Below are 24804 nucleotides of genomic sequence, written 5' to 3'. Positions count from 1 at the left end.
TTCTGTCTTGCAGAGGCTAAATTGCAGCTCTCAGAGACCTCCTCATACATACCCATGGACCATGAACTCACCAATGTCTGCAGCTCCTCCCACATGGTCTCTCTCAAGGACACCATGCCTTCTCTGATTTTCTGTCTCTGCTACATCTGTTCTGAAGATGCAGCTTTCCACTCCAGGATATCTAAAATGCTTTTTTTTGAAAATTTAGGAAGCACGGCTTCTTCTCTATCATGTTGATAGAGCCTTCACTCATATTTCCTCCATATCTCTTTCTTCTGCTCTCAGCCCATCTCCGGAGAGAACAGAAGTACAGTTCCCTTGGTTACCCCAACAAACCATATTTCCAGCACATCATTCTCAATCAGTTCCACCAGGTGCAATGGAAGCATACCACCAGCCACATCTTGTACTCTCCCTTTCTGCAAGTCCAACATTCTTCATGAATCCATGCTTCACACATCCTACCTGGCCAGTCCACCTCATCCTATCCCCTGTCTGCACCCCTGCAACTGTAGGTATGGCAAAATTTGTTCCTACACCACTTCCCTCACCACCAAAACAGCCCTACCAGCTCAAACAGAGATAACATGCAACCCCTTCATCCTTGTCGACTGTGTTCAGTGCTCTCAATGCAGCCTCTTCTATATTGGTGGGACCAAATGTAGACTCGGAGACTGTCCTACACTCTGTTCACAGCTTACAGTTGTGCATCACTTCAACCACCCCCCTCCCTCTTTTGCATTTTCTTGTTGACTTCTCCATCCCTGGCTCTTTCCATTGCCAAACTTAGGCCAAATAGAAACGAGAACAACAACACCTCATCTTCTACCTGAGTAGTCTACAACCCAGAGGCAAAAACATTTTATTTTCCAACTTCAGGTAACTTGCGTTTCCAGTGCTCTTCCTCTCTCCTGGTCCACCCAGGTTCCTTCCCCCACCCAACCTCTTCACCTGGTTCCATCTGCCCAGCAAAGTAAACCTAATGTGTCTCCTATCTTCTCTCCCATATGGTTTCATCTACCCAACAACTCCCCCTTATCTGGTTCCACTTAACCTCCTCTTGGGTGTTTACTTATCACCTTCCAGCCTCTTCCTCCACCCCCATCCTCCCACCTCAGTCAATCTGCTCTTTTTTTTTTATTGCTCTCTCCTTGTCTGTTTCTACCTATCAAATGTTGAAAGACTTCAACAGAGGAAGTGGAGAAGATGTTTCCTATGGTGGGAAAGTCTAGGACCAGAGGACACAGCCTCAAAATAAAGGGGCTTCCTTTTAGAAAGGAGATGAGGAGGTATTTCTTTAGCCAGAGAGTGATGAATCTGTGGAATTTGTTGCCACAGGCAGCTGTGGAGGCTGAGTCCTTACTCATACTTAAAGCATGGAGATGGAGGTAGACAGATTATTGATTGGTCAGTGCATCAAGGGATACGGTGGGGGAGGCAGGAGACTGGGGCTGAGGTGAAAAATGGACCAGGCATGATGAAATGGCAGAGCAGACTCAATGGGCCAAATGGCCTAATTCTGCTTCTATGTCTTTCAGTTTTATGGTCCATCATGCTTCAGTTGCTGTCTCACAAGTAAGAACTCCCCATCATTTCCAACCCCCACCCTCCCTTATCTGGTTCCACCTATTCCCTGCCTGCCCATCTCACCCTATTATATCGGCCATTTCCTTTATACAATCTGTCAATTATTCCTTTTCTTCCACAAGTGCTGCTCTGTAAATATTGTTCCTCTAAGTTTGCTTTTTGATACAAAGCAATCTTGTTGAATTCTAATTAAATATTATAAATTTGCAAGAGCCCAAGATTGGATTCCCCTTACCAAAATTATATAGACACTGAAGCTTGGCTTCTGTAAAAGGTTTGATAATCTAATCAGAATCAAAATGAAATGTTGTACAGCATACACTCAGCGGCCACCTTATTAAGCATCTCCTGTACCTAATAAAGAGGTCACTGAGTGCACGTTTGTGGTCTTCTGCTGCTGTAGCCCATCCACTTCAAAGTTCAACATGCTTTGAGTTCTGCGGTGCTCCTCTGCACACCATTGTTGTAATGAATGATTATTGGAGAACTGTCTGCTTCCTGTCAACTTGAACCAGTATGGTCACTATTCATATTTATATATATAATGCCCCATTCTCTGTAAACTCAAGAGACTGTTGTGTGTGAAAATCTCAGAGATCTTCAGATCCTGAGATACTCAAACCATCCCTCCTGGCATGAACCATCATTCAAGGTCACTTAGATTACATTTCTTCCTCATTCTGATGCTTGGTCCGAACACCTGAACTTCTCCACATGCTTTAATGTACTAACTTGCTGTCACATGATTGGCTGATTAGATATTTGTACTAACAAGCAGGTGTAGCTAAAGTGGCCACTGAATGTACGTAGGATGTTAATTGTGATAGCAGAATGCATCAAGGGTTAATTTTCCATGGTTAAAGTAGAAGTTATTGTCATAAACAGTATATGATTGTGCATTTTCTGTTAGAATTGCAGTATGTACATTCCTTAGAGGGGAAAAAAGCATAGAGCTGCAACATCAACTGTTAGTTTCTATTACATTCCCCAACTTTAGCTACAGCATTTTCTGTTCCCATTCAAATACTGAAAAAACTTCAAGTGAAAGGAAGTTATAGAATTGTAAAACTTACTTAATTGCTTGTGCTCCTGGTCTCTGGGTTACCTTTGTGCTTAAGTTGATCACAGAAAATTTCATTATCTCTGGCTTGTCCTGCTCTTCTTTGATGCACAAGGACATACTCAATAGCTTCACAGAAAGTTTCACTGCCTCATACTGTGAAATTAATACAATCAGAAAAAGTTACTAACTTACCAACAGATTCCAAACATTTGATGATAATATATATTTTATTGCACCTTTGGTTAAAGGCACTACAAGATATTCAACTAGGTAAAATTTTGAGGAGGATCCTAAAGGGTGGAGAAGATTCAAGAGGAATCCCAGAGCTTCAGAACCAAGGGACTGGTGGGAAATTACAATTAAGGATGGCAAATGGATAGAACGTGTTATGCACAGATCTTGTAATGTTGTTAAACAAAGGAACTAAAATAAGAGGTAGACTCAATGAAACTTGAAAACAAGTTGAGAATGTTAAAATTGATTTACTAGATTCAGAACCAATGTAATTCAATAAGCTTTAGAATGATAGGCACTTTGAACAGTATACGCCAGGATATGGGCAGCGGAGTATTATTCTACAAGCAGCAGGTGTATGTTCTCTTCTGTATTCAGGTTTAATATTAACAATAACTTTCAAGCATGAAAAAACTATGCAACACACAAAGGGCGTTAAAATGTTCCCATATTTTCTTATGGCATAAGTGGATACCATTCAGTCCATAAAGACTGGGCTCGAGCTCTGAATTCATTCCAATTCCCCAGCTTATTTCCCTGCAACCTATTCTCTTCCACACGCCCATCAATGTCCACCCTGATTCTTGTCTCGCCCATCTACAGAGACCAATTAATCTTCCAAGCAGCACATTTTTGCGATGTGAGGAAACTAAAGTACCTAGGTGGCACATGCAAACTCCACAGTGACACAAGCAAATATCAGAACCAAATCCAGGATGTTGCAGGATAGTGTCACTACTATTGCACCAAAGTGCCACCTAAAAGGTAATTGGACATACTTGGTCTGTCTAATTTGCAAGGCTATGGAGCAAAGAATGAAATATGAGAATAAATTGAACAGTTCCTCTTTAAAACAAATACCTCCAAATCAAGCTCATTGGAATCCCCCTCCATCGTATAATCTATTTCAAGAGGCCAAAGTGATCCTTATTGTGGAGCTATAAAATATCCAAATGTGAAGTGATTTCAAGTAATCAAATATTTGCACTGCTATAGATGTATTATCCAGCATATCAATCTTCAGTAGTCAGTGCATCCAGAGCTCTTGAAAAGTTGACAATGGAGATAGCACTGTTAAACATTTGACAAGATGTCCTAGATTCTGTAACAGTTCCCACAGATTGGAAGATCATACATGCAACCTCACCATTTAAGATAAGGAGGAAAGTAATGAACTATAGATGATTTAGCCTCATTACATTCATAAAGAAGATTCCAGAAGATAATAATATTGACTCTCTTTCAAGAACTCATCTCATGTTCTCGATATTTACTGCTTATTTATTATTATAATTATTCTCTTTTTTTCTGATTTGGCACAGTTTGTTGTTTTTTCCCCACATTGGTTGTTGTCCATCCTGTTGGGTGCAGTCTTTCATTCATTTACTGTGTATGCCCCAAGAAAATGAATCTCAGGGTTGTATAGGGTGACATATATGTACTTCACTAATGAGCTTATTTTGAATATGATTGAAAAGAAAATCCTGAATGATAAATTTACTAGAGTTTCCTTAAGTTCTAACTCACACCATAGATAAGAGAACCTAGTGGTTTAGTATATTTGTTCTTTTATTTATTCTTCAATAAAGATTACTTCTGATTCCCAGTTATGAAGGCCAATTTGAGCACTGTAAAATCATCTATGTCTTTGAGGGGAAAAAACTAGGAAGTCTTTACCTCAAAAGACTCAAACAAACAAGTCCCACAATCACTGTAGCTTTCAGTTGACGCAAATGAGTTATTCTCCAAGCGAATCATTTACGAACAATAATCCCATTCAGAAGTATTGGCATGAGCTTTGTCCTTCTGCTTAGGCACAGTGCAGAATTACACCAGCTTGATAGGACATGACATATGGTCTAACAACTAAAATTATCCCACACAAATGGCAGAAGCCTGGTGATTATATTTGACACATTCATTGATACAATATAATCTATTTATGGTTTTGAAAACACATCCATTGCAACTCTCAGCACTTAAACATAAATATAAAACACTACCAAATTTTTAAGCCAATATGTTTTTATTACAAATGTGCTTCTTCCGTGATGTCCCCAAAAATCATTTAATCCCAGCAGACAAGTTACACTGCTTCATTTTCTCCAACATTGCGTTAGCTGAATTGTCAAAGTTATAGCAAACAAAGGAGATTTTGTTTTACATCTGCTTCTGTAACTAACCTTGAGCAAGATATCGGAAAATGTGTAGTTATCAAGTGCAAGGTCAAATATCTTTTCTGAATCTGCACTGGTTAGGTAATTTTGGTAGTATTTCTTTAAGTACAGTTTTGTTTTAGGAACTATAGCAAATTGAATTCCTGAATGTATAATACGTACTCTTTTTGGCATTGTAGGATCCACTGTTGCTTCACTATATCCAATTGCGGTATAGAGTTTAGATTTCTCTTCAGGTGTCATCAAAAAGTCAATTCCTGAGAATAAACATTTGGAAGAATTATAAATAGTACATCAGTCTGCAAGTTTGCTATTTCAGTAAAAAAAAAGGAATAAAACTACATAATTTGATAGCTCATTATTGAATACAGAAGGAGGAAATCAGAGGTCTATGAGCCAGTCCTCAGAGGATCAGAGGTGGAGAGGGTCAGCAACTTTAAATTCCTTGATGTTATCATTTCAGTGGACAAGTCCTAGGTTCAGCATGCCAGTGCCATTACAAAGAAAGCAAGGTAGCACCTCAGCTTTCTTAGAAGTTTGCGAAGATTAGGCAAGTTATCTAAAACTCTGACAAATTTCAAAAGATGTACGGTGGAAGGTATATTTACATCAAGGCCTGGTATGGAAACACCAATGCCTTTGGAAGGAAGAATAGTGGATACAACCCAGACCACTACTCTCCACCACTGAGCACATTTACATGGAGTGCTGCAGTAGGAAAGCAGCATTCATTATCAAGGACCTAAATCATCCAGGCCATGCTCTCTTCTCACTTCTATTATCAGGAAGGTGGTACAACAGCCTCAGGACCAACACCACCAGGTTCAGAAACATTTATCACCCCTCAACCATCAGGCTCTTGAACCAAAGGGGAAAACTTCACTCAACTTCACTTACCCATCATTGAAATGTTCACACAACTAAAAGATTTACTTTTAAAGATTCTCCATCTCATGTTCTCAATACTTATTGCTTATTTATATATTATTATTATTTATTTTCTTTTGCATTTGGGAAGTTTGTTGTCTTCTGTACTCTTTATGAACTCCCAAGTTGATCGGTCTTTCATTGATTCTATTATGGTTATTATTCTATAAATTTATTAAATCTGCTCACAAGGAAATGAAGTGAAGGGTTGCATATGGTCACATATATGTACTTTGATCATAAATTTACTTTAAACTTTGTCCAACTTGTGTGGGTTTCTCATTGATTTTATTGTGTTTCTTTGTATTTATTGTGAATTATTAGCCCTTCACCATTAGAGTCTTGAACAGAGAAGAAAACTTTACCCACCCCAATAATGAACTATTCCCACAACCTATGGACTCACTTTCAAGGACTCTTCATCTCATGTACTTGATACTTACTGTTTATTTATTATTATTTTCTTTTATTGTATTTACTGTGAATGGCTGCAAGCAAATAAATCTCAGGGCTGTATTTGGTGACATACAAATAATAATAAATTTACTTTAAAAGTTGAACAATTTATTAATTCTATTCATATCCTCAGAATAAAATAATCTATGCATGCATGCATGCAGAAAGGTCTGGATAACTATAAGACCATAAAACATAGGAGCAGAAATGGGACCATTTGAGTTGCTCTACTATTCAATCATTGCTGATTTATTTTTCCTTTCAACCCCATTCTCCTGCCTTCTCCCCATAATATTTAGCACCCTTACTAATTAAGAACCCATTAACCTTCGCTTTAAATATACCTAATGACTTGTCTTCCACAGCCATCTGCAGCAAGTAATTCAAGATTCATCACCTTCTGCTAAAGAAATTCCTCATCCCTGTTCTAAAGGGATGTCCTTCTATTCTAAGGCTGCGTCTTCTGGGCCTGAATACAGGAATGTTTCCATTGTTGGGCAGTGGTGTTTCCACACCAGCCCGTGATGCAATCAGACAGGATAGTCTCCACTCTACATCTACAGAAGTTTATCAAAGTTTTGAATGATAAGCTGAATCTATGCAAACTTCTAAGCCAGTAGAGCAACTGTTTTTCTTTCTTAGTAATGGCACTTACATCTGTGCCAGGAAAGATTCTCTGAAATGATTTCACCAAGGAATTTAAAGTTGCTGATCCTCTCCTTCTCCAATCCCCTAACGAGGACTGTATCATGGACCTCTGGTTTCTTCCTTCTGTAGTCAATAATCAGCTCTTGGGTTTAATGATGTTGAGTGAGAGGTTGGTGCAGTGGCACTATTCAACAAGATTTTCAATCTCCCTCCAAAATGCCGATTTGTCACCTGCCAATTGGGAGCAGAACCAAGTCACTCCTCAGGCAGATCTTGAGGTGCTTTATGACCAAGCTCTCAAAACACTTCATCACAGTGGATGCAAGTCATTGAGGCAGGTTACCACATTCTTCTTGATTGAATAGGCATGATTGAAGCCTGCTTGAAATTATTTAAGTGCCAACATTTGGGAGATAGCACTCATGTCTTAAGGGAATAGTGGAAAGGAATTTCAAGACCATTCTTATTAGATAGAATGGAGGAGAAAAGTATGTTTCCTACAGTGGGGGGGAGTCTAGGATCAGATGGGCACAGGCTCAGGATACAAGAACATCCCTTTGGAACAGAGATGAGGAGGAATTTCTTCCGCCAGAGGGTGGTGAATCTGTGGAATTCATTGCCATGAAGACCAAATCATTGTGTACATTTAAAGGTGAGGTTGATAGGTTCTTGATTAGTAAAGGCGTAAAAGGTTTTGCTGAAATTAAAGAAATACTTGCAACTAAAATAGCATTTGTTATGTTAGAAATAGGTAATGTTTAAGGATGGTGAAACTTCAGCAGAACGTGAATTTTTACTTTACGAACATCTAATGAAATAAGCAGAAAAGGCCAGGGAAGAGGAAGAGCAAACGATAGGTTTGAATGGAGAAAACAAGATGCTATCCATCAAAAAGGGGGCAAAAATGTTAAAATGGCAAGGGGAAAAAAGATCGGAGTTAGACATATGAATTAAATGGAGATTTTCTGCAAACTTGTCAATTGAAGTTAGTCTCCCAAGTGTAAGATGAAACAGCATTATGAGCTCTAAATACTGTACACTAAACTGAATGAGGTACAAGTAAACTGTCTCACTTGGCAATACCATTAATATGTGTAAGAGGAGGAAATGTTAAGATTAACTGTCATCTACAGTTGCATAAAAGAAAATGAACAGATATTACTTGTGGCACAAGAATGGATTGAATCATTACAGAAAATATAGTCCCTTCAAAATGCCAAAATGGAGAGCAAGGTGGCATAGGATATGAAAACTAGTAGGATACAAGGTGAGGTCAACAGAGGTCAATATATGATTTTGGATGTAAGGTAAGAAAGCGCAGAAATACAGGAAAAAGCAACAGATATGATCTTGGGCACCAACTACTGAGATGAAGAATCAATCACTAATTTCAGAGGCAAAAATGTAATAGACAAAATAATCTAGGATACTCATGTTAAAATTACACTCATGTAGGAAGTACATCACTTACATCCCATGCAACACATTTTATGGCCTTCACCCACTGCTCCCAGGCTTTCCTGCCTCACTTACCTCAGATTTCAACAAGGTTCAACATTCAAAACCAACAAGTCAATTTACTATCATTATTTTTATTTCTCATAATTAAATTAAAAATAATTTCAAGGAAAACAAAATTTATACCAGATTTTGAATCCCGTGGTTTCTCCTCTTTGCCTGCTGCCCAGCTCCAAGCCCAAGCAAACCATCCTCCAGAGTCATCTTCCTCAACCTTTGCACCAGGTCTGTAAATCTTATACCCTGCTTTCATTGCCTAAGACAAAATTTAATAACATTTCTTTTCAAATTGTTGTACACAAAACAGCAAACTTTACACATTTCAGTATTGCTTTGCATGATCAACTATGCAAAGCAGATATATGTTTTAGGTGAAACAATTACATTTCTATACTTGATTATGTTCACTTTATTAAATAACTTTTCTATTATCAAATAGAGAACCATTCTTTATTTAAAAAATTTAGATTCCAAATACCTCCACTTCTGCCTGTTGTCTTGCAAGTGTAATATTGAACAAATCCAGCTCTTTTTCAAGCTCCTGCAAGGAAGGAAAAGTACTGAAGTAGCTCAGATACTAACATTAGGACTTTCATAATAAACAACAATCTACAAACTTCTAGTGGCTTCGGGTCAAAAAAATTAGCTGCTAAAGAAACTCAAGAGGTCAGGCAACATCTGTAAGGGAAATGGCCAATCAGTGTTTGAGTCTTGAGTCTCCAGATTTTATGGCTTATTCAATTATGGGTTCAGAAGTAATTATAATGAAATCTTGACTCCTCTAATACATTCAATATAATAGATATAAATTAGGCCATGGTCGAACTATGCTGGGTCCTGGCAAGCAAAATACCATAACTTGAGTACTGCATTAATTGGTTCAGCAAAACATCTTGGGCTGAAGCGCCTGTTCCTGTGCTGTACTATTCTATGTTCTGTGTTCCAACAGTAATCTAAATCAATTTCAGAAGGGTAGATCTAAACACAAGAGATTCTGCAGAAGCTGGAAATCTTGAACAACACACACAAAATGCTGGAGGAATACAAGTCAGACAGTATTTCGTGAGGGGGGAAAACAGTCAACATTTCAGGTCCCGAAGATTCTCAGCCTGAAATATCAACTGTTCAAAGTTCGAATGACAAACTAAATTTATTATCAAAGTACATATATACAACCATTAGATTCATTTTCTTGTGGACATACACAAGAAATCCAGAAACACAATAGAATCAGTGAAAGACCAAACTCAACAGGACTGACAACCAATGTGCAAAAGACAACAAACTGAACAAACAAGCAATAAATAAATAAATAGAGAACACGAGATGAGTCATCCTTCAAAGTGAATCCATCAGTTGTGGGAACAGTTCAGAGATGGGGCAAGTGAAGTTAGCCCTTGTGATTCAAGAACCTCATGGTTCAGGGGTAATAACTGTTTCTGAACCTGGTGGTGTGCATCCTGAGGCTGCTGCACCTTCTTCCTGTTGGCAACAGCGAGAAGAAAGCATGGCCTGGCTGGTGGGGATCCTCGATGATGGATCTGCTTTCCTGCGACAGAGCTCCATGTAGACATGCTCAATTGTAGGAAGGGCTTTACACGTGATGGACTGGGCTGTCTCCATCACTTCTTGTAGGATTTTCCATTCAAGGGTATTTTGGTGTTTCTGTACCAGGCCGTGATGCAACCAGTCATCCTACTCTCCTCCACACATCTATACAACTTTGTTATAGATACCATCCTGAATCTTTGCAAACATCTAAGGAAGTAAAGGCACTGTCATGCTTTCTTCATAATGGCATTTGCCTGTTGAGCCCAGGATAGATCCTTTAAAATTAAAACAGGAATTTAAAGTTGCTGACCCTCTCCTCCTCTGATCCTTCGACCTCTGGTTTCCTTCTCCTGAAGTCAATAATCAGCTCCTTGGTCTTGTTAACACTGACCGAGAGACTGTCGTTGTGGCACCACTCAGCCAGATTTTCAGTCTCCCTCTTATATGCTGCTCGTCACCACCTTTGATTCAGCCAACGACTGAGGTGTCATCAGCAAACTTAAATATTGGAGTTGTGCTTCACCTTACAGTCATCAGTATAAAGTAGGGGTAGGTAACCTATGGCCCGTGGGCCAGATCCGGCCCATGAAGGTATTTTGGAAGCAAATATTGGGATACTATGCTTATCCAGCCCACAAGCGATTTTTCCTTATTCTGAGTGCTTCACGCAACCACACTGATGGATATGCATAGCGTCTTGTTACACTGGCTCCAGGTTCCGTTTTGTTCCAAACCAAACATTGGTATATATGAATGACGAGAAAGCAGACTACCTTACTAATATGTATGAGATACTCTACATGCACGTGCAGGTTTTCAGATGGGATCATTCAAATTTGTAAACACAAACAACGTCACTGTGCTTTAACAAGAAATCCATGCTAAATATCCAGATATTTACATGTGCTACAATACTTGTTGAATAACTCACTTTTCGAAATAAAATCGAAGAAAAAAATTCCAATGGCAGTGAATGCAAAACGCAGGAAGGTAGACACTGAGTGCCGAAATTTCCAAGACACTTGGACACTAGATTACTTCTTCATCGAGCAAGCTGGGAAACCAGTTTGTCTCATTTGCCTAGAAAATGAGACATAGGTCCAAGAATTGAGAAAAGAGTTTTCATCTCATTTTGCTGATTTTTCACTTGCATGCAAATGAGTTCAAGCTGTTTGCTACTCCATTTGATGTGGAAGTGGACACTGCATCAGAAATTTTTCAAATGGAATTGATTCAGATGCAGTATGACAACATATTGGATTGAAATTTCATTCTGAAGATGTGTCAGTGCTTGACTTCTATAGAAAATATATTCATCCAAGTGAGAAGTTATCCTAACTTAGTGGACCATGCAAAAAAGATGGCATCATTGTTTGGCAGCACTTACCTGCGTGAGCAATTATTTTCAAAAATGAAGTACACCAAGAACCATTTGAGAACAAGATTGACGATGCCCATCTGGATAATGTCTTGCTCTTGGCATCAACAAGTCTGACAACCAATATTGAGAAGCTTTCAAGCAACAAACAGCATCAAGTTTCACATTGATTTATCAACTATTTGCATTAAAATTTTCTTTTTTATTATACTTAATTTACCACCATTCAATGCATCATGTTCATATGTTTTATGTTTAAAGATTCTTTGTGTCCTTTTAATAGATTCAAAAGATACCTTGATTGAAATAAATTACAATTAAACTGAGTTCTTTGATTACTAATTGGCATCCTTGGTTAAGCACAAATGATTTTCTAGCCTGTGTTATTCATTAATTTGAGGCAAAACATAACTAGATGTAGTTAAATGGATAATTCCCATATTTCAAGTTTTTATGACATTTATCTGGCCCACCATCCACTCATTAATAGGCGATCTGGCCCACAGAGGCAAAAAGGTTGCCGACCCCAGTATAAAGCGAGTAGAGCAGGGAGTTAAGCACGAAGCTTTATGGTGCACATGTACTGATGGAGACTGTAGAGATGTTGTCACCAACCAGAACTGACTGGGGTCTGTGAGTGAGGAAATCGAGGATCCAATTGCAAAAGGAGGTATTGAGGCCAAGGTCTTGAAGCTTATTGACTCATTTTGAAGGGATGACAGTATTGAATGCCAAGCTGTAGTTGATAAGGCACATCCTGATTTATGCATCTTTTCTGTCCAGGTGTTCCAGGGTTGGGTGAGGAGCCAATGAAATAGCATCTGCTGTGGACTTGCTGTGATGGTAGGCAAACTGGAGTGGATCCAAGTTTCTTCTCAGACAGGAATTGACAAGTTTCATCACTATTTTCTCAAAGCACTTCATAACAGAGGATACAAGTACTATTGGATGATCGTCATTAAGGCAAGTTACCACCTTCTTCTTAGGCACCAGAATAACTGAAGCCTGCTTGAAGCAGATGGGTACCTCAGACTGCCGAAGTGCAAGGTTAAAAATCTCAGGGAACTCCAGCCAGTTGATCAGCGCTGATCTTTAGTACTTGGCCAGATACCCCCATCTGGGCAGGATGCTTTCCAAGGGTTTACCCTCCTGAAGGATGCTTTCGTTTAGGCCTCGAAAGGCTGAAATCACAGTCATCTGGGGGGGGGGGGGGGGGGGAAGAGGTCTGTGAAGGTTCCTCCATGTATTGACAGTGAAAACAAGAATGGAAGGCATTGAGCTTATCTGGAAGTGAAGCCTTAGTGTCACCCATGTCACTTGGTTTCACTTTCCCCTCTACAGATGCTGCCTGACTTGCTGAGTTCATTCAGCATTTGGGTGTTACTTTAACAGAGATGATGTTCTATAAATGTACTTAAAGTTATCATTTACAAGAATGATGAAAATAGATTCAATAAAAACTTTCATCAGGAATATAATAAATAAATGGAAGTGGGGGGATAGCTAAAAGAAAATGGATCAATAAAAGCACTCAAAAAGCCAGCACAGGTACCATATGCCAAATGGCTTTCAGTGCTTTCACATTCTAAATACAACCATATATCAGATCCAATGTTCTGAGAAGTGCATTTGCAAAGGATGTTAAGTGAGAAGTCTATAGGGATCAAACGCTATACTATATTCAAACAATCCATTATAGTAGTTCTCAAAGTTTTAATTTTAGGTCAACTAAATAATACCACAGAATAATTACAATGGGTGCTCATGCGTGCCCCAAAGAGTTCAGGTAGAAAGGAATTATGCTTATTTACTATAATGAAGCATATCCAAATTCAAATTAATATATATTGTTTTAAATATTAAATACAAATGCCACACAACCTCAAGTGTGCTGATAAGTCCTTCATCTGGTTTCTTGGATGTAATCCTTGATTTGTAGAGCTGTCTGTAATTCTTGATTTTTTGCCGGTGCATTCGAATGTGTTTCCATGACCATCCTTCAAGTCTAGGCTTTATGTTCTCTTTCAATACACTATTTATAGCATATGTCCACCTATTAAGACAAAGGCAATACAAAAAAAGAACTTCCAGAAAAAATACAAAGGAAGTTTACATCTCTTCTATGCAAACACTCAGTTAAAGGATAGAAGAATGAGCCAAAATGCTACCATGTTAAATTCCAGATTATATCTCAAAAAAAAAAAATCGAGGCACAACTATGCAGGTGTGTGGACATCAGCGAGTTAAACCGGCAGGAAGAATTTAAAAAGAAGACAGCTTCATAGAGTGGGCGAGGTTAGAGGGAGTCAGAGTAGGAGGGCTTTGGCTCAACAGAGCTTCGGCAATAACGGGTCGAGGTAAGGTAAGTTACTTGTAAAGAATAGGAATAGGAAGTATGTCTGTGAGGTCAGTGTTCTGTACTGAGTGTAAGATGTGGGATGTCTTGGAGACTCCCGGATGGCCAAATCTACGCCAGGTGCGCTGAGCTGCAGCTCCTTGGGGACCGGGTTAGGGAACTGGAGATGCAGCTCGATGACCTTCGTCTGGTCAGGGAAAGTAAGAAAGTGATAAAGAGGAGCTATAGGCAAGTAGTCACACCGGGGCCTCAAGAGACAGATAAGTGGGTAACAGTCAGGAGAGGGAAGGGCAAGAATCAGATACTAAGAGTACCCCTGTGGCTGTCCCCCCTAACTGTAAGTATTCCTGTTTGAGTACTGTTTGTGGGGAGGGAGAGACGACCTACCTGGGGGAAGCAACAGTGGCTGCGCCTCTGGCGCAGAGTCTGGCCCTGTGGCTCAGAAGAATAGGGAAAGGAAGAGGATGGTAGCAGTAATAGGGGACTCTATAGTTAGGGGGTCAGACAAGTGATTCTGTGGATGCAGGAAAGAAACACAGATGGTAGTTTGCCTCCCAGGTGCCAGGGTCCAGGATGTTTTTGATCACGTCTGAAATCCTGAAGTGGGAAAGTGAATAGCCAGAGGTCGTGATACATATTGGTACCAATGACATAGGTAGGAAAAGGGAGGAGGTCCTGAAAACAGACTACAGGGAGTTAGGAAGGAAGTTGAGAAGCAGGACCTCAAAGGTAGTAATCTTGGGATTACTGCCTATGCCAAGCAACAGAGTATAGGAATAGAGTGAGGAAGAGGATAAATGTGTGGCTGAGGGATTGGAGCGGGGGCAGGGATTCAGATTTCTGGATCATTGGGACCTATTTTGGTGCAAGTTTGACCTGTACAAAAAGGACAGGTTGCATTTGAATCCAAGGGGGACCAATATCCTGGCAGGGAGGTTTGCTAATGCTATTAGGGACAGCTTAAACTGGAATTGCTGGGGGGTGGGGGGGGGGCAGGAACCAAACTGAAGAGACGGAGGAAGAGGCCATTGGCTCACAAATCGAGAAAGCTTATAGACAGTGTGAGCGGGAGAATAGGCAGGTGATAGAGAAGGGATACGCTCAGACTGATGACTTGAGATGTGTCTATTTTAATGCAAGGAGTATCATAAACAAAGCGGATGAGCTTAGAGCGTGGATCAGTACTTGGAGTTATAATGTTGTGGCCATTAGAGAGACTTGGATGGCTCAGGGGCAGGAATGGCTACTTAGAATGCCAGGCTCTAGATGTTTCAGAAAGAACAGGGAGGGAGGCAAAAGAGGTGGGAGCGTGGCACTGCTGATCAGAGATAGTGTCACAGCTGCAGAAAAGGAGGTTGTCTACTGAGTCTCTGTGGGTGGAAGTTAGAAACAGGGTGTTTCTTTATAGACCCACCCAACAGTTCAGGGACATCGAGGAGCAGATAGGGAGACAGATTCTGTAAAGTTGCATTAATAACAGGTTGTCGTGGTGGGAGATTTTAATTTCCCCAATGACTGGCATCTCCCTACAGCAAGGGGTTTAGATGGGGTGGAGTTTGTTAGGTGTGTTCAGGAAGGTTTCCTGACACAATATGTAGATAAGCCTACAAGAGGAGAGGCTGTACTTGATCTGGTATTGGGAAGTGAACGTGGTCAGGTGTCAGGTCTCTCAGTGGGAGAGCATTTTGGAGATAGTGATCACAATTCTATCTCGTTTATCATAGCATTGGAGAGGGATAGGAACAGACAAGATAAGAAAGCGTTTAATTGGAGTAAGGGGAAATATGAAGCTATAAAGCAGGAACTTTGAAGCATAAATTGGAAACAGATGTTCTCAGGGAAATGTACAGCAGAAATGTGGCAAACGTTCAAGGGATATTTGTGTGGCATTCAGCATAGGTACATTCCAATGAGACAGGGAAAGGATGGTAGGGTACAGGAACCACGATGCACAAAGGCTGTTGAAAATCTAGTCAAGAAGAAAAGCTTACAAAAGGTTCAAAAAAACTAGGTAATGATAGAGATCTAAAGAATTATAAGGCTAGCAGGAAGGAGCTTAAGAGTGAAATTAGGAGAGCCAGAAGGGGCCATGAGAAGGCAGTTGTCTACTTGAGTATTCAATGGACAGCGCATCAAAGGTGCTACGAGGTGAAAGGGGTTTGCTATTTTGCTGGATGAGGGTTTAATTTACTGGGTTGGGATTGGTACTCTGGTTTGGGTGGCAACATTAGCATCTGAAGGAGCTGCTAAGACCGTTACTGGCTTTGAATCTTGCTCCTGAGAAGTCACTTCTAAGTTGGATAAATCTGTCAGAAGTTTTGGTATTGGTATATTATTGTTATATGTACCAAGATACAGTGGAAAACAACTTGCATATTGTTCATTCAGATCAAATCATTACATAGTGCGATGGGAGAGGGAGGAGAGAGAATGTCAAGGGTGCATGAGGTTTTTGATTATGCTGACTATTTTACTGAAGCAGTGAGAGGTATAGATAGAGTCTATCAAGGGGAGGGAGGTTGGTTTCTGTGATGTGCTGAGCCATGTCAAGACCTGTTGTCATACTGAGTACTGTGCATCCAGGTAGTCAGAAACGCGAGATTCTGCAAATGTAGGAAATTGTGAGCAACACACACACACACACACACACAAAGTGCTGGAGGAACTCAGCAAGTCATGTATTTGTGCCCATTGGGCAGAAGATACAACAGCCTGAAAGTGTGTATGACCAGGCTGAAGGAGAACTTCAATCTTGCTGTCTTCAGAAATCTGTACTTTTATCCTCACAATCTAACTTGTTATTATCCTTTACTTTATTATACATCCAAATAGAATGCTTTCTATGAGACATCAATAAAAATCGATAAGAGTTGATGGTGATTGCTAAGTGTGCAATGCAACCCTGTTTCATCCACAAGCAGATCCTTTAAGTGGTATCCATATGCTTGTTCTATGCTATTGGGCAAAACTCCACATCAGGGTACTTTTGTACACCAGGAAATTAAGATGTGTTATCAATGAAAGTTCTCTCCAAAAAAGATTTTAAATAATCTAGCTCCCAAAAAAATTAATGAAAATGTTTACCATGCACTGGGATTACTGAGACAAGGAACATTTGGTTTATATTTCCTGTATGGTAGATTTCGCGTCATCATATCAATAGATCCAAGCAGCTCCATGATGCTAAGATACTGTTCAAAGAAAAATAAGTTTTTAAAATAAAAATGCCATCCTTAATCATCCAGTCATTATTGTGCAATTGTACTCTATTCAAGTTTTATTTTAATCGTGGTGCCAACCCATTTGAAGCCAGATAAAACAACAAACTGTAGATAAAGAGATCTCTATATTCTTGTTACTCATGAACATAGCCAATATAATTTCTAGGTTCAACTGTCAGGTTTACAAGAAATTTTAATATCCTTATTTCTTTATTAATTGTAATTTACTCATTGTTTATCTTAAAAATGCTATTCCAATACTGAAGTCAGACATATGCATTTACAAAGAGGAAGGAACTTGCTCAACAATTATCAACAAAATTACATAAAATTAAAGAGCTAGATCATTCAGCACATTGAATCTGTGCCTGTTGAAAAAGTCAAATTTTTTCCAGCTGCAGACCTGCAGCCCTGTTAGGTCACTTCTCTTCATAGCAGCCTGTTCTAAATTGAGTGTAAAATGATTTTCTCATCTCCTCTCCCGTTCTTGATCTAATTAAGAACAAAGTACAGCCTCTCATGTCTGCTCTGTCATTCCATATCGTGGATGATCATTTCTCACGACATCACTTTCGTATTCTACCCAATATCCTTCAATTCCCCCAAGAAATACTTTTTGGTCTTAAATATAATGACCGACCGATTCTCTAAAGCCTCCTTGTGTAGATGCATCCAAATATTCACAACCCTCCAGATTAAGTATTTTTTTTAAACTGCTGCTCTCTGAAATGGATAACCTTTATTATGAAGATGTGACCCCTAGTTCTAGTTAGCCTATCCAGTTGAAGCATCAATTCTTTAGTGAGTAAGTAGCGCAGTGGTTAGTGCATCCCTTTACAGCACTAGTTGTAAAATCGAGGTTCAATTAATTCCTGCCGCTGTCTGTAAGGAGTCTGTACATTCTCCCCTGACCATGTGAAGTTCCTTGGGTGCTCCTATTTCCTCCCACATTCCAGGCATACAGTTAAGATTAGTGAGTTATGGGCATGCTACGTTAGCATCAGAAGTGCAGCAACACTTAAAGATTGCATCAAATCCTCACTGAGTTGATGCAAACACATTTCACTGTACCTTTTGATGTACATATGACAAATAAAGCTAATCTTTAATCATAAAACCCTCTCAACCCTTGTTAAAATATATTTTTCCACTGACATCACACTCATCATACCTAATTCAAGGCCCAAGCAAAGATTATAAGAAATGTAGGCTCTAGAAATTGGGAAGAGATTTGAAAGCAAATATACAGTGTGCAAACAGGCCCAACTCAACCCCGCTAACTAAAGTGACTTCCGGAGCCAATCCTACTTGCCTACATTTCGGCCATTTCATTCTAAGCCACTTCAATATATTGTCCTGCCCAAACGTCTTAAATGTTGCAGCTGCACTGACCCCTACCTACTTCCTCAGTCAGTTCATTCCAAATAACCCCCACCCTTTCCTTCAAACTGCTCCCTTCTCAATAAATCCAGGATTTTCATGTTAGACTCCCCTGCCATAAGAAAAAGAAAGCAGCCATCCACCTTATCTATTACTCTCATGACGTGGCTCTCCATTAGGTCACTCCTTCACTCCCTGGAAAATAGCTGCAAAAAGCTATATAACTTTACACAGATGATACAACATTCATGGCATATCACACAAGGGAACTTAACTGTACCTGTCAACTTCTTTAACCCTATTAAATAAATTCCTTTAATTGAAGTTATTGCACTTTCCAACTTCTACACTACCTTGATGAGCTATTTTTTTCTGACAAAGGGTCCCAAAGGTAACCACTGTTTCCCTACCCAAGATGCTGTTTCTGCTTGTATTATGGTATAGTCCCAGTCTGCTTAACTCACTACCAAGTTATTTTAAATCTCTGCCCACTAGATATTGACCCCTCTGCTTAGGAAAATCACTTCCTCACCTCTCCATTGATTTTCCTCAACCTTGTATCAAAAACAGAATCTAGTGTGATCTCATTGAGAATACCATTCATGTCCTCATGTGGAAGGTTATAACTCCCATTTTTATTTCTTACGTTCTTGTGTTCTGCAAACCCTTACAACACTGTTTGGTTCTAATGATACAGAAAAAGCACTGGCTTCTGCAAAGTATCCTCAATGTCACCATTCCCCATTCCAGCCAACACATCCCAAAATTTCCTCTATACTCTCTCCAAGGTAATTACATTGATGCTGTGACATGATGGCAGAATGACACAAAATACTCAGGTTTATCCAAAAAATGTTTGTTTTGTTATCATAAAATGTATCTTAACATTTAACACAACTTTTGAAATGAAATATTAATAACAGAAGCCAGTTTTCGATTTGGTTCTTGGCCAAAATCTGTGCAAGAGTTTGTAGATACATACAAACTTCATTATTTTCTGAATCTAAAGAGGAAAAGTACTAATTCTGTAATTAGTAATCAACATTTCGTACCTGAGGTCTCTTGAGTTCAATGGTTATACTTTGGAGGTCTACTTCCAAGTTTACCTTTGGTGATGCAAAGTCAACTTCTGCTCGGGGATTCATTTCAAGTTTGGCTTTTGCAGATATTGGCTGGAAAACTAAAATATTAACAAGGTAGAGATGATAAATCACAGAAGAATGTCTTTCAAATTATCCTAAAACATGACAAATTGATGTCAACAGTAGACACAAGGGATTACTGTTGCTGTAATTAGGAGCACAAAATCAAACTAATGCAGGAACATAGTGAGTCAGGCAACATCTTTGCAGTCAGAGGAATGGTCTACATTTTGGGTCAACCCAATAGACTGGCCATCCCTCTGCCTCCACAGATGCTGCCCAACCCAACAAATTCAGGTCATCTTGTTTACACAAAATCTCCCATGTTCTCTGAAGAATTAGCTCAGTTACACATAGGGGAAAAAGTAATAGCAGATGAAATTTAATCTGGGCAAATGTGAGGTGGTGTACTTTAGGAGGTCAAATACAAGAGGAAAGTATATTGTTCATATTGTTCATGGGGGGACCTTTAATAGCACAAAGGCACAGAGGGATCTTGGATCCAAGCCAAAGATAACCGGAAAGTAGAAACATACAGAATGCATAGGGCTTAACTGCATTCACTGACCATGGCACTGAGTACAAGAGTCTGAAAGTAATGCTGCAGCTGCATAAGACTTCAGTTAGGCTGCCCCTGTAATGGAGCAACCAGAAATGAAATGTAGTATTACAAGGATGAATGCTTTGCAAAGGGTGCAGTAAAGGTTTACCAGGATGCTGCCTTGATTAAACACTACCTAACAAGGCGAGGTTAGACAAACTTCGATTGTTTTTTGTCTCCTGGAGCATCAAAGGCTAAGAAGAGACCTAATAAAAGTTTAAATTATGAGTAGCTTCAATAGAGTCAGAATCTTTTCTCCAGGATAGAAGATTCACACACAAGAGAAACAGCAGGAGGCAGAAAGGAAAGAGGCAAAAAATTTAAAGGAAATATCTGGGGAGCTTTTTCTTTTATATAAACAGAGCAATAAGTGCCTGGAATTAATTGCCAGGGATGATGGTGGAAGCCAACTTAGTTGGGACATTCTTACAAATTCCCCTAATCTAACAGACGAATTCCTCTGGTCAAATCTCCACAGTATACATTTCATTTATTACTACTCATTACCTCTTCCCCGTCACATGCACTTGAAATTCAAGAGGAGAAAGAAAAAAAACATTTAACTTTTTCCTTCTTACCTTCCAGGAGATAGGTTTTGGTCCTATTACTTGTCACCAGTGATTAATGGCAAGAGAACAAGATCTCTTTAGAATCTACACAGAAATTGCATGCAAACTATTGTGAATGTTAAATGCATAACAACTTCAAATGCAAGCAACTTACTGAACTGATATTCCCTTGGAATGAAGTCACTTGTTGAAACTCCATCTTTCAAGAGTCCCTGAAAAGTAGTTTAAAAATTACATTTCAGAATAAAGATTGTTGCTGGATGCTAATGTCATCAGAAGAAAACAGTATCATTAATAAGCCTGAGCCGATAGAGCTAAATAATATTGCCACTGGTTTAGTTAGTCTGAATTAGGAATAAGGCAAGTACTATGGACCCAGAATTCTTATCAACATTGATCTGACTATATTCTAGTCCCTGTAACTTAAAACTATTTATTTAAAAATATGCTCTCCACTTTATTTTGCTTTTTTTTGTTCCGCCAAAATAACAAGTTCAAATTCCTCACCATTACATTTCACTAGCCACCTACCCCTACATTCGACAAGTCTTTAGCCCTGACACCATTTAATATCCACACACCTTGAAGTTTTCAATCAACTGTACATTTGTAAGTTGTGTCCTGTAAAACCAAACTCAACTCATGAACATAAATTAACAACAGCAGTGGTCCTAATACTACACTTGGGAAAGCATTGTACATTTTCCTCTAGTTTGAGAAACCAACTTCCAACATGATTATTTTCCGTAATTTAGCATTTTTTTTCCATCCATTCCACTTACTTTCTATGAACTTTATCATGATCAGGGTATTATGAGACATTCAGAATTTAAGAAATGAGAATAGAAGGTGGTCACCCGGCCTTTTGAACTTTCTGCGCAATTTACGCATAATTACTAATCTTCTTCCATAGTACATCTTACCTGCAGCACTCCTTAATCGCTAAAACTCTACTGATCACATTGATGTGAATGAACTCCATTACCAAGTCTCTTCAATCATCCCTGATGCAGAATTATAATGGTTCACTCCCCTCGGAGTGGAGGAACTTCTCATCACATCCTAAGCTTCCTTTTTCTTATTCTCAAACCGCTCTCCCATCATAAAGGTTATGGGAAGAAGGGTTGAGGGGGAAATTAATCAGCCATGATGAAATGGCGAAGCAGTCTTGATGGACAAGTGCCCTGATTCAGCTCCTGTCTTATGGTCTTACCATAGACCAGTCAGGGGAATTATCAACCCTGCATCCAACCTAGCAAGCTGCTTTAAGCAGTTTGTAAATTCCCATTAAGATTTCCTCACATCGTTCTGTATTTGATAGAATATGGAACAAATCAGCTCAATCCCTCCTCTGGAGGCAAACTCTTTGTGCAACGTCTAGTAAATTTTCCTACATTTTCCAAAGTAAATATTTTCTTTAAAAAAGATTAATACTGTACATAATATCCAGAGAGTCTTACTAAGACCCTAGACAAATGCAATAATACTTGGTCACTCCTGTAAATCGTCTTCATGCCATTCGTCTTTGGTAACTTGTGTGTAAGCACGTCTAGTAATTTCTCCACCAGCAAGATCAAACTGATTAGTTTGTAGTTATGTCATCTACCCCTCCCTACATGTATTTTGGAACAAGCATTTAACATTTGCACTTTTCTAGTCCTCAGGCACCAAATCATAATCTATAGAATCACTGAATCGGACTTAATACCACTGTCTCTAGTTGTTTTACAGCAGCAATACAATGCAAAAGCAAACTTACTTTATATTACAAAATAAATAAATAGTGCAAAAAAAAAACACAGAATAATCAGGTAGCATTTAAGAACGACTCAGAAATCTGATTGGGGAGGGAAGAAGCCAATTCTGAATTTTGATGGTGAATCTTCAAGCTCCTGTACCTCCTCTCTGATGGCAGTAACATGAAGATTAGGTTCCAAGGCCTTAGCAGTTTCCTTCCTTTGTTTCACTTGCCCCAGTAACTGGAGGGGCACAAACTGTAGATTTGGAATATCAATCCTTTGCTCGAGATTTTTTTTTAATTAAAAACTGATGTGAACTCATATGCTGCTTCATCTATGTTCTTTGCTTCATTAGGTTATTAACAATTTAAGTTTAACTATTTTGGGTGTGTAATTGGAAATCAAAGGAGAAAGCAATAGTCTCTATGGGTTAGTAAAATGGAATCAATGTCAGTGTTGACATTGATTTAAACAAAAAACTAGCTCAAGGATAGGAAGCAGTCATAGTAAATGGCTCTTGTTGTGAAGGAATATCAGTAAATAGTGGTATTCCGCAGCTATAAATACCAGTACCATTGTTTCTGTTGACTTTTTTTAAATAATAGTTATAAAGCACTGAGCTCCATTTCAAAATGTACAAATGCTAGCAATCTTGAAGGGGTACATAGCCAGGAGGATAGCAATAAATGGCAAAAGGACTGACTGATTAGGGTGAAGTGACAAAATAACTCAGACAGACGTTAAATTATACAGTCTGAAAGATGAGCAAGAACAAGGAGGCTTAGGTACAATATACATGTACACACCTTTTAAAGTGGCAAGACTTAATGAGCGATCATTTGCTAAAAATACATGAAATCCTGGGGTTCATAATTAAAAGAAAACTGTATAAAAGCAGGAAGGTTATGTTGAATTTTTATACAATAGTCACTGGGTGATGAAAGTTATTACATTCAGTTTTACTCCTCTGATTTTAGGAAGGCTGTGAAGATTGTGAAAACATTTACCTAAATGGGATTCTACTTGGAGCAAAGGAGGTTAAAGGATTTAACAGGTGTACAAGATCAGAGCAGAATTAGATAATCTGAAAGATAATGGCAATTGTTAATTGTAGCTCAAGGACCAACAGATTCAAAGTACTCAGTGAGACAAGGCATGTACATACAGAGTAGCTATGATCCAAAACTCAGTGATAGTCTTAAGACTTTTAGAAAAAAACTGAATATGCGCAAGGGAAGGTAATTTGTAAGTCTGTAAGGAAAACAAAAGGGAAAGGGACAGAACCAATTGCTTCACAAGAATATGAGCTCAATGGCAAATATGGCAGGTTCTTGTGCCATAAAGATTATATAAAATTCAGAATATTAATATTACAGACAGAGAATCTTAATCTTGAGAGCCTGGAATATGTTAAAATACTGTAAACATTTATTCTGCAAACATCAACTTTGGAAAGAAAGACTGATTTCCATACAATAGGGAATAGAATTGAGCATATTTACAATGTTGAGAGTATAAATATGCAACTAAAACATTAGAATTGTGACAAACACATCAAACTTTGGCTGAACACTGAGCTTGCTCTCCGTAGATTAAGTTAAAGATTGGATACATGTGCTAAAAACTATACATAATTTTGATAGAATGAACAAGAAGCTTCCCAGCCTCAGAGGACAAACACCAGAGAAGACATATTCAAGGTAACTAGAACAGGAGCAAAATAGGTTTCTTAAAATAGAGGAGTAATAAGTTACGACATAATAAAGACTTTTTAAAAAGAGATGGGAGCAGAAATTTACAACAACTTTTCCAAAGGAAAATAGATAAATCCCTCAAAGGGAACTAAATAAATAAGGTCCATATCAAAGTGCCTGCTCGGGCAAAATGAGCCAAATGGATAAATGGATTCCTTCTGTGCTTCATTGTTCTATGGAGTCAGAAAAGATTTGTGTGCCAGTATGTTCTGCACCATGATCATTCATCATTTTGGAAGAGGAGTGCGAGCAAAAGAGAGAGCCAATGCAAGTGAGAAAGTAAACCTCAGAAGCAAGAACAAGGAATTAAAATAATTATTAAATCAATTATATTAAATCAGCTTACCAAGGCCTCAGTCTGACTGGTATAAGAATACATTTTGGTGTTGACATTCCAATATGCACAGAGGTAGTCTAATCGAACAAGCTGAAATTTGAAAGAAAACCATGCAATTACATAGAAACATATGAAAATCCAAATATTTCTTGTTACAAATCAATTG

General features: G+C 38.8%; 1 protein-coding gene across 3 annotated transcripts in view; it reads right to left on the bottom strand.

Moving 5' to 3' along the window:
- The window catches only part of vps13a (vacuolar protein sorting 13 homolog A), a 300950-nt gene that overhangs the window by 218181 nt on the left and 57965 nt on the right, over nt 1-24804 (bottom strand). For all 3 annotated transcript variants that reach the window (XM_072281554.1, XM_072281557.1, XM_072281556.1), the window contains exons 9-17: nt 24648-24728; nt 20963-21020; nt 19549-19676; nt 16980-17086; nt 13421-13592; nt 9089-9151; nt 8737-8866; nt 5224-5318; nt 2661-2803 (exon numbers count right to left, since the gene is read on the bottom strand). In XM_072281554.1, coding sequence (XP_072137655.1) covers nt 2661-2803; nt 5224-5318; nt 8737-8866; nt 9089-9151; nt 13421-13592; nt 16980-17086; nt 19549-19676; nt 20963-21020; nt 24648-24728 — 977 coding nt within the window. The remainder of the gene's footprint in view (nt 1-2660; nt 2804-5223; nt 5319-8736; nt 8867-9088; nt 9152-13420; nt 13593-16979; nt 17087-19548; nt 19677-20962; nt 21021-24647; nt 24729-24804) is intronic.

Source organism: Mobula birostris, chromosome 17 (genome assembly GCF_030028105.1).
Source record: "Mobula birostris isolate sMobBir1 chromosome 17, sMobBir1.hap1, whole genome shotgun sequence".
Lineage (NCBI taxonomy): Eukaryota > Metazoa > Chordata > Chondrichthyes > Myliobatiformes > Myliobatidae > Mobula > Mobula birostris.
This window is presented reverse-complemented; position numbering and strand designations above follow the sequence as displayed.